General features: G+C 37.7%; 1 protein-coding gene across 2 annotated transcripts in view; it reads left to right on the top strand.

Annotated features, from left to right (window-relative positions):
- The first annotated feature begins 471 nt into the window (after positions 1-471).
- The window catches only part of LOC101987375, a 65,565-nt gene continuing 55,956 nt past the window's right edge, over positions 472-10,080 (top strand). For both annotated transcript variants that reach the window (XM_005366710.2, XM_026789031.1), the window contains exons 1-2: positions 472-544; positions 2,856-2,961. In XM_005366710.2, the coding sequence (XP_005366767.1) occupies positions 472-544; positions 2,856-2,961 (179 nt within the window). The remainder of the gene's footprint in view (positions 545-2,855; positions 2,962-10,080) is intronic.

Genomic DNA, 10,080 nt, shown 5'->3' with positions numbered 1-10,080 from the left:
GCAGGCGGATCTCTGTGAGTTCGAGACCAGCCTGGTCTACAGAGCTAGTGCCAGGACAGGCTCCAGAGCCACAGAGAAACCCTGTCTCGAAAAAAACAAAAAAAAAAAAAATAAGTGCCAAGTAAAGATTCTTTTTTGGCAATAGAAAATCATTATGAAGCCTACTATGAAGATATACATATAGCTTTAAGAAATAACATAGATTTGAGGATAAACACAAGCAGCGTGCAATTCATAGAAAAATCACTTCTATTTTTAGAAGCAGGAACAAACAGGTACAGGGAACAAATAAGTCTACAATACTAAGTTAATTAGCAATTTAACCAGGCAAGAAGGAAAAAGTTCAAAATCCATCTTCAGGTGTCTCCTATATAAGGCACTGGCACTCTCTGTTTATCAGCTGGAAAACATAATTGCAGGAGGCCTAAGTTCAGTTGCTAAGACTGCTAAGGGTTCTGCTTTTCTCCCACAATGGCAGATTGCACAATTATACTGACTCGAATGCTGTTCATCTGCTGTTTTTTGATGGTACACTGCACTCAACGTAAGAAATTTTCACTTGTTTTATTTCTATAGGTTGATAACATAATGAATTAATTAGGTTTCAGTGTACAAGTCTAAGGAATTAACCGGCATTCTAACCAAAGTTCTGCTATTAAAAATTTTCCATTTCTGGACATATCTCTTTATTAGAGGTGTTTACTTTCTGAAAGAATTTTTTCTTCTGAAGCCAATGTGTTCATTTCTGATCCTTTAGGTAAACATGAAATGTGAAAAATTCTATGGTAAAATAAGTAAAAATTTTACTAGAGTGGATGCTGGAAGTTAATTTAGGCTACTTAACCAATTTGTTTCTCTGAATGTGTGATAGTTGTAACCTGTTTTTCAGAAAACTTTCAAACTGAAATGTATTAAGTTATAATTTATTTGTTGTAATCAATTCACATGGGTTGTCATAAAATTGTGGTTGAAGAAGTAGATGATATAATCATGTGTCTATAAAATAAAACCTAAAATTGTTGTCAACCCAAGAACTATATTTCTTTTTCTAAACATTGCCTGATAAGAACAGATGCAGCTTAAATTTCCCCTAAGCAGCAATATTTGGCCTAGCAATTGTGGTGGGGATTTCTCTAATGTGCAATTAGAGGCAACATTTTGGTCAGATGATGTTGCTTTCATATTTTAAAAACTAGAATCAAACTTTTAAAGTACTGTACTGTATTTTTGTTTTTTTCTTACAAATTCCATTATGTGTTGTGGTGTTTCTCTTTTGTTCCTTTGAGTAATATATTTAAATAGTAAAATCAGTAAAAGTTTAGTTTCGTTCTGGGTGCTACAGATCTAATCTTTATTATCTACCATCTCCTATACCAAACAAATACTATGATTCAGACAATTATGAAATCTCACTCTATAAACAGTTTGTTTTTGTGTCTGTGCTGGTGGAGGATGAAAATAATTTGCCATTTGGTGGAGGGGGTTAAGATTTTTGTGCTTCAAGGATGGCCCCAGCTAAGACACCTAGCAACAGTGGAGAGGGTGCCTGAGCTGGCCTTCCCTTGTAATCAGATTGGCAATTATCCTAATTCTCATCATAAAATCTACATCCAGTAACTGAGGGTCCTGCCTTAACTTGGTGTCCCCCACTGTGTTGACTCCTGGGAGGCCTTAACCTTTCTGAATGGTGACTGAAGAGGAGTGGATGGGGGGAAGGGGAGAAGGTAAAAGGGAGGTGAGGGAAAGGAGAGGTGAGGAGGGAGGGGAAACTGTGGTTGGGGTGTAAAATAAATGAAAAAGAAAAAAGAAAATAACAAAAAATTAAATATTTTTATGCTTTATGGGTCCTATGATTTTTAGCAAGTCTTCTTCACTTGTTTTCGGACATTCTAGCGTTTTTCTCAGTTATCATTGGGAATGCATTACTGCAGTCATATTTTTGACAGAATACATCTCTAGGGAGGCCTTGAAAAATCATTATGTGTTGGGGCTGAAATGCTTGCTACTCTCAGAGGCTTACTAGTCAGATGCTTTTTAAAAATAATATTACTGGAAATAGATTCTTCTTTCATACAACACATCCTTACCACAGTGTCCCCTCTGTCCATTCCTCCCATTCCCCCACTTCCCCTCTAACTCCATCCTCTCCTCCTCTGTTTCCCTTCAGAAAAGAGCAGGCTTCCAAGAAACAACAGCCAAACACAACAAAACAAGATACAATGAGACAAGGCAAAAGTCCTCATACCAAGGCAGGACAAGGCAAACCAACAGGAGGAAAAGAGTCCCAAGAACAGGAAAAATAGTGAGAGAGACACCCAATGGCTTCTTTAATCTACCAGTGTCTTTTTGAAGGAAAGAGAATGCAGTTATTTTTCCAGGATAATAAGAATAAATTGAGGTTAAGCATGCCAGTTGTATGCTGCCTCAGACTTTGGATAGGATATTTTTGTTTCTTTTACAGAAAAGTATACTCAAATTTAGTATGAAAGGGCATTAGATAATCTTTTTTCCCATAATGTTATGGATTGACTTTATAAAGTCATATTTTCAAAATAACCAGTATAAAATAGTATAAAGAAAAGATATTTGGATATTCATCTTGAATTTTGAGACCTAATCTTTATCAATATAATGTTTGGAAATCTTAAAGTAGCATGAACCTATTTTCATTTTTAAATTCTTTTTACTTTTAATGAAAATATAATTTCAGCATTTTCCCTCCTATGTCTGTTTTCTCTTGCTCCCTCCCACACGAACAATTATCTTAACATTCAGAACTTGGCACATGTGTAGTATGTACATTTGAAACATGTTTTTCTATTGTTGAGATGGTTTTCAAATTTTCCTGTTTACAGCCAACTGTACATCTGTGACAGACTTTGGTAATTGTCTAGGAAACACAACAAATTTCTGCCCCAATGACATTGCCTGTGCATGCAAAGATGAAAAGCCTTTCTGCAAGTAAGTAGTATTTATGCTGTAGGAAAAGGAAACAGAGCAGATTGTAAGTAATTTTGTCTGTTTTTATTTGTTTGGTATATGCAATCATGTAATACTTGAATATAATAATGTAATCCTATGCATATGGGACAATGGTTGTGGTCTTCTTCCTAGATGCTTTCCTTTGACTTTATGAGATTAATACCATTCAGATTTGTTTTCTGCATATAGTCTTTTGCAGCTAGATTATATATTATATATTATATAAGAATATATACACATATATTCTTAGTAAACTATTTTATAACTCCAAAAAGAAAAATTAGGTGTGTATCATTTTATTTAGTAATGAATAAAGGTCTTTTGTTTCCTAATCAACATATGATATAGATATTCTATAACATGACAGTCTTTCTTTTTTCCAGTTTTGAAAGCATAAAAGTATGTTGAGGCATAAATTTTATTTTAAAATAAATTCAAACAGATTTTCTATTTTTCTAATCATAAAAACGAGAGTGATTGGAAGAAAAGCTAGTACATGAATAAGAAGGCTTGCCTCACTGACTGATACAGAGGATACCCAGGGAGGTCCCAATAATGAAAGTGAATAACATCGCCATGAATAGGCAAGGGATCTGAGTTTTGAAAAATTTTGCATTTAGAAAAGTGCAGAAATGTTCTAGACATCCCAAATGACTGTACTTGCATTTCCGTGTGTATACTATTTTATCTCCTCTTTATAAGGGTTTATTAAATGAATCAGTCATTGAATGGGAGTGTTTATCTAGTAAAATACTGGAATCACTGAAGACAATGAAAAATGATTTTAAACAGTAAGGCACTGAATTTGTCCCTGGTTGCATGTGCATGTATTCTCAGCTATTCTGGAGGCAGGGGCAGTGGGAATTGCTTAGTCACATGCATTCCAGGGTGTTCTTGCTACAAAATAGCAAAAGTCATATCTCAAAAACAGAAACAACAAAACCAAAAGTTTTACTTTACCCCCTTTTTATTGAACATAGACCCTTTTCTCATACAATATATTCTGATTAAGGTTTCCCTCCCTCTACTCCTCCTAGTTACTCCCCACTGCCCATCTCTTCTGGATCCACCCCTTTTCTGTCTCTCATTAGAAAAGAAATGGCTTCAGAGAAAATAAAATACGACAAAATCAAATTTAATAAGTAAGTAAAATCTATCATATCAAAGGTGGACATGGCAACCCAATAGGAGGAGAAGAGTCCCAAGGGCAAGTGCAAGAGTCAGAGATCAGCTCGCCATTCTCACAGGAGGCCCATAAAAATATTAAGCTAAAAGTAATAGCATGTATGCATAGGACTTGGTACAGACCCATGAAGGCCCTGTGCTGCTGCTTCGGTCTATATAACTTCAGATGAGCCTTGCTTAGTTGTTACAGAGAGCCTTGTTTTCCTGGTATCCTCCATCACCCCTGGCTCTTTCCATTTTCTCTTCCCTGGGATTCCCTGAGCTGAAAGGAGAGTGATTTGATGGAGTTATCTCATTTAGAGATGCTTGTTCCAAGATCTCTCTGTGTAGTATCTGGCTGTGATTTTTTTGTATTTGTTCCTGCTGCAAAAGTAAGCCTCTCTGATAATGAGAAGATAAGGCGCTGGTTTATGAGTATAGCAGAATATCACTAGGAGTCATTGTATTGATACTTTTTGAGACTAGTAGTATTTGGTTTTATGCTAGGTCTCTGGAATATGAAATCTCTGTTTCCTGGTTACCTAAGCAGTATCATGTGTGGTTTCCTTCTCATGGATTAGGTCTTAAGTCCAATCATATATTGATTGTCTAGACCCACAAGTTTTGTGCCAAAATTGCCATAGCATATTTTGCAGGCAGGACAGATTTTAGGTCAAAGTTTTTGGCTGGGTTGGTGTTTAAATTTCTCTTTCAGTAGCCTGCAGAGTATTTTTCCACACCAAGAAGACTAGAATATAGGGGTAAATACTCCATGTACGTATCTACTTGATTTCTTCATGTTCAATGAGGTGTGTGTGTGTGTGTGTGTGTGTGTGTGTGTGTGTGTGTGTGTTTCTCCATGATGGTGCCATGATGTCAGTTTGCAGAGAGAAACCCTTTATCTTAGCAAGAGTATGGGTAGGTTTTTTTGTGGGGGGGTTGGTTTTTTCAAGACAGGGTTTCTCTGTAGCTTTTGGTGCCTGTCCTGGAACTAGCTCTTGTAGACCAGGCTGGCCTCGAACTCCCAGAGATCTACCTGCCTCTGCCTCCTGAGTGCTGGGATTAAAGGCGTGTGCCACCACCGCCCTGCAAGAGTATGGGTAGTTTGAAGATTTTCATGGGACCATTTTTGCCAATGACTCAAATGAATGCAACCCAGTCCTGCCACTGGAAGCCTTGCCTTGCTATAAGAGATATCCACTTGAGACTCTGTATTCCCATGACTAGGAATCCTCATTAGGATCATCTTCATACATTCCAGGAAGTTTTCACAGCGCTAATTTTCTACATACTCCCAAATATCCCCCCAATTCCAGCTTTCTCTCATTACACCCCATCTCTTCCAGCATGATCCCCAGCTTCCATACCACCAACCACCCCTCTCAGGGAGATTCATGTATCCTTCAGAGCCCTTCTCTTTCTCTCCCTGGTTTAGGAATTGCAACTTGGTTATCATTTACTCAATGGCTAATATCCACTTATAAGTGAATATATGCCATATTTATCACTCTATATCCTTGTTAGTTCACTCAGGATGATATTTTTCTAGTTCCATTCATTTGCCTGCAAATTTCATAGTGTTATCTGTTTTTAATAGTTAAGTAATATTACATTGTATAAATGTATCACATTTTCTTTGTTCATTCTTCTATTGAGGAATATCTTATTTGTTTCCACATTCTGGCTATTATGAATTAAGCTGCAATGAACATGGTCGAGCAAATATCCTTATGGTAAGAAGGAACATCCATTGGGTATATGCTCAAGGATATAGCTGGATCTTGAGGTATATCAATTCCCAACTTTCTGGGGAACTGCATACTGATTTCCATAATGATTGTACAAATTTGTACTCCCACCAGTAATGGAGGAATGTTCTCCCAGTTCTACATGCTTGTCAGCATGTACTGCCACATGTGTTATTGATCTTAGTCATTCTGATGAGTGTTAGATAAAATCTCAAAGTAGTTTTGATTTGCATTTCCCTGGTGGCTAAGGATGCTGAACATTTCTTTAACTGTTTCTCAGTCATTTGAGTTTCCTCTATTGAGAATTCTGTTTAGATATCTATTCCACTTTTTAATTAGATTATTTAAGTTTTTGATATGTAGTTTCTTGAGTTCTTTATATAGTTTAGGTATTAGCTCTCTGTCAGATGTGGAGTTGGTAAAAAACTTTTCCAATTCTGTAGACTTCAACTTTGTCTAATTGACAATATCTTTGGCCTTACAAAAGCTTATAGTTTCATGAGGTCCCATTTATTAATTTTTGATCTTGGTGTTTATGCTATTAGTGTTATATTGAGGAAGTCATCTCTTGTGCCAATGTGTTAAAAGATATTTCCCACTTTCTCTTCTATCAGGTTCAATGTGTCTAGTTTTATGTTGTCTTTGATCCACTTGGACTTGACTATTGTGCAAGGTTATAAGTATGGATTTATTTGCAGTCTCTGCATGCAAACAACTAGATTAACCAGCATCATTTGTTGAGGATGATATATTTTCCCCATGTATATTTCTCTTTTAATTATCAAATATCAGGTGTTCTTTTACATGTAAACAGAAACTTTTAATGATAATATTTTTTTTTGTAATTCCATCTTGCATATTTATTTTTCTCCTTTTTATTTATTCTTGTGTCTTTCACATCATGTGTCTCCATCTCATTCATTTCCCTGTCCTTCATATCCACCCTGTATCCACCCTTTGTCCTTGAACCTCCCCCAGTCCCCAAAATAAAATAAAATGAAATAAAATAAAATTTAAGAGAAGGAAGAAAGAGAAGAAAAAAAACCAGTCTCATCATGGAAGCTGTGGTGTAAGACATTGAATTTCACAGTAAGCCCTTTTGTACCCACCCAGCAGGTCCAGTTATTCCAGGGTCTGAAGGGGCACTACCTGAAAGAACATGGGCGAGAGAGAGAGAAACGGAGACCAAGCAAAATTCTCTTGTCAAAGTCTCCGTTTATTGAAGCAAGTTTTTGTCTTAAATACTCCTCAGTGAGGAACTAGGGCAGGGGGAACTGGGGATGGGGAAAGGGAGAAGGGGGAAGGGATTTGGCAGCTCTGGTAGCTAAGTGGGGCAGTTGCAAGTTCAGTGGCTAGAACACCTGCTGTTAGTGATAAGCAGCAAGCAATGAAGACATTCTGTGGTGCTTTCCAGAGCTTGAGTCTCCAAGGTTAGCAGGTAATGTTTTGGTTAACTTTAAGTTTTCTGTCTCAAGGTTTTTTACTTCAAGGCCCTGTGAGAAAGGAGAGGCCTGAAATGGCTCCTGACAATCTTTATTTGCAAGTACTTATTGTACTCTTTGGTCTGATTTGAGATCTCTGTTTTCTGCTACACTATTGATACTGGGCCTTCACTGCAATTCCTCTTGGTTATCCTGTTGTTTCCTTGTGTTGTGGAAATCCTGAAGGTTAAGGGCTGCAGGCCTGGTCCTTTCACGTGCTCCAGCAGATCACAGATGGGGTAGATGTTGCAATGGTCCAACACATAACCCAGGTTGCGGGCCTGGGTAGGTACATGGTTGGTCAGCATGCCACTTCTCCCTTGTCCTCACCATCAGTGTGAGCTCTACTGCATTGTCCTGGCAAGTTCACACCTAGCAATAGTAAGCATGGGGTTGGACCAGTTCTCATCCTTTCGTGTCCCTAGGGTCAGATCTCCCACACCTACACCTTCAGGGTCAGCTCTACTCTGTTGCCCAGGTGTGGAAGAGGAGCCACTCTCCAGAGTGTTACAACTGTTGAGGGAGCAGGACCAGCTCTCCTGCTCTTATGACCTCAGGGCCAGTTCTCTCACCCGCTTCAGGGATTGATAGGTATGAGGATATCTCTCCTCTGCCCATGCCACTAAATGACAGATGAGTAATAGGGACAGCTCTCCCATTGTCGGGGACAAACCTCAACAAAAATACATCTTGCCAGGCTAGAGGCATGGGGATGTAGAAATGTTAATAAAGAATACAAAGGCGCATGAAAAATAATAAAACAGAAACCATAGAATAATACAGAGAGGGCATTCCAGTGAATTCTGAAATTGTCCACTTTTAATTTTCCATATACTTTTATACTGCAAAAAGAGGAAGAAGGCAACAAAAGACTTCTTTAACATGATACAAAGGACAATTCAAACAGTTATTTGCTTTAACACTTTGAGGCATCAAGTCATTAGCATTCTGTTGTTTTGGCAGTGAAACTACCCTAGACCAAGTATCCTGAAGGCAGCCACTCCCCAGATAACCTCATATTATAAAAGAAGGAGCAGAAATATACCTACATATTCTGACCATCTGTCAGAATGGAAATGGGCTCACATTTTTGGGCTTCCACATCTCATGCTCACAAGTATGGAGCTGGCTCACCCACATCTCTAGCAACAGGATTGGCTCTATTGTGGTACCCAGGGAAGGTGCAGGATCTGCTCTCTCAAGTGTTGTAGCTCGTAGTGGGCAGGAGTAGCTCTCATACACTTCTGACTCAAGACCATACCTCAGGCATTAATTGGTGGGGCCAGGTCTCCTGTGCTCACATTCCCAGATCATCTAACCTATGTCCTGGTCAACAGGGTCAGCTTCACTGTGCTTCCCTGTTGGGCCCATTATGACAAGTGTTGCAGCTGGAAAAAGGGTCTGGGTAAAAGATTGGCCGTCACTCCCTGAAGGTGTTAGGAGCAAGGGGGGAGAGGAAATGATAACCTTTTTAAAAAAAATAATCACAATATAATGGTATCCTTTCCCTCTCTCTCTTCTTCCAACTCCTTCCATGACTTCCCCCACCATTTTATATTTCTGGTCTCTTATGCCTTGTTATTATTACCTTTCAAATATTTTTTTAAATTAAAGTGATAATAAATAACATATTATAATGTTATACCCAAGGAGTGAGAAGTGAATGTAATACATTAAACATGTATAAGCAATTTTATAATTTTAAAAAATATTTTAAAATGAGTCTCATTCTGATGATTCCTGGTGGCAGAATTGCCATTTTCAAACTAAGGCAGGCCTGACCAACATCTGTGGGAACACCAAGTGATATCTGGGAGCAATGAGTGACCTTGAGCATGACTAGAATTGTGGCCCCGACTCCATCATGAGGAGAGACCTTCTAAACCTTGGATTCACTAGCATATGGAGGATAGATCACCAGAGACACAGTCCCAACTACACCAATTGGAGGTAAAATGGGCAGACAACAAGGTAAGAACACACTCAACAACCCAAAGAAAAACACAGCACCCACCAAAACTTAGTGGCTCTACAAGAGCAAGACTTGATCACCACAACCCAGATGAAACAGAAGAAAACTACCTAAAAAATGACTTTAGAAAAAAGTCTGAGGACCTTAAAGAAGAAATGAAAAATTCTATCAAAGTAGAGGAAAAGAAAAAGAAAAAATTGGAGGAAATAAAAAAATCTATTAAAGAAAACCAAGAAAAAGCAATCAAATCAAACAGGAGAAAGAACAATTTAAAACGTAAAAACTGAAATAGAGACAATAGAGAAAACACAAACCAAGGTAATTCTGAAAACGGAAAATAGGGGTAAGTGATCAGGAATCACAAATGCAAACATAAACAGTAGAATACAAGAGATGGAAGAGAGAATCTCAGGTATTGAAGATACAATAGAGGAATTAGATTCATTGGTCAAAAAAAGTTAAATCTAACAAAAGCTTAACACAAAATATTCAGAAAATTTGGGACACCACGAATAGACCAAACCTAAGAATAATAGGGATAGAAGAAGAGAAGAACTCAAAGGCACAGAAATTATATTCAACAAAATCATAAAAGAAAACTTTCCCAACCCAAATAAGGATATACCTATGAAAGCACAAGAAACTTACAGAATACAAAATAGACTGGATCAAAAAAATTCCCTTTGCCACATAATAATCAAAACACTAAACATATAGAATAAAGAAAGAATAA

The sequence above is a fragment of the Microtus ochrogaster genome, unplaced genomic scaffold (assembly GCF_000317375.1).
Source record: "Microtus ochrogaster isolate Prairie Vole_2 unplaced genomic scaffold, MicOch1.0 UNK13, whole genome shotgun sequence".
NCBI lineage: Eukaryota > Metazoa > Chordata > Mammalia > Rodentia > Cricetidae > Microtus > Microtus ochrogaster.
This window is presented reverse-complemented; position numbering and strand designations above follow the sequence as displayed.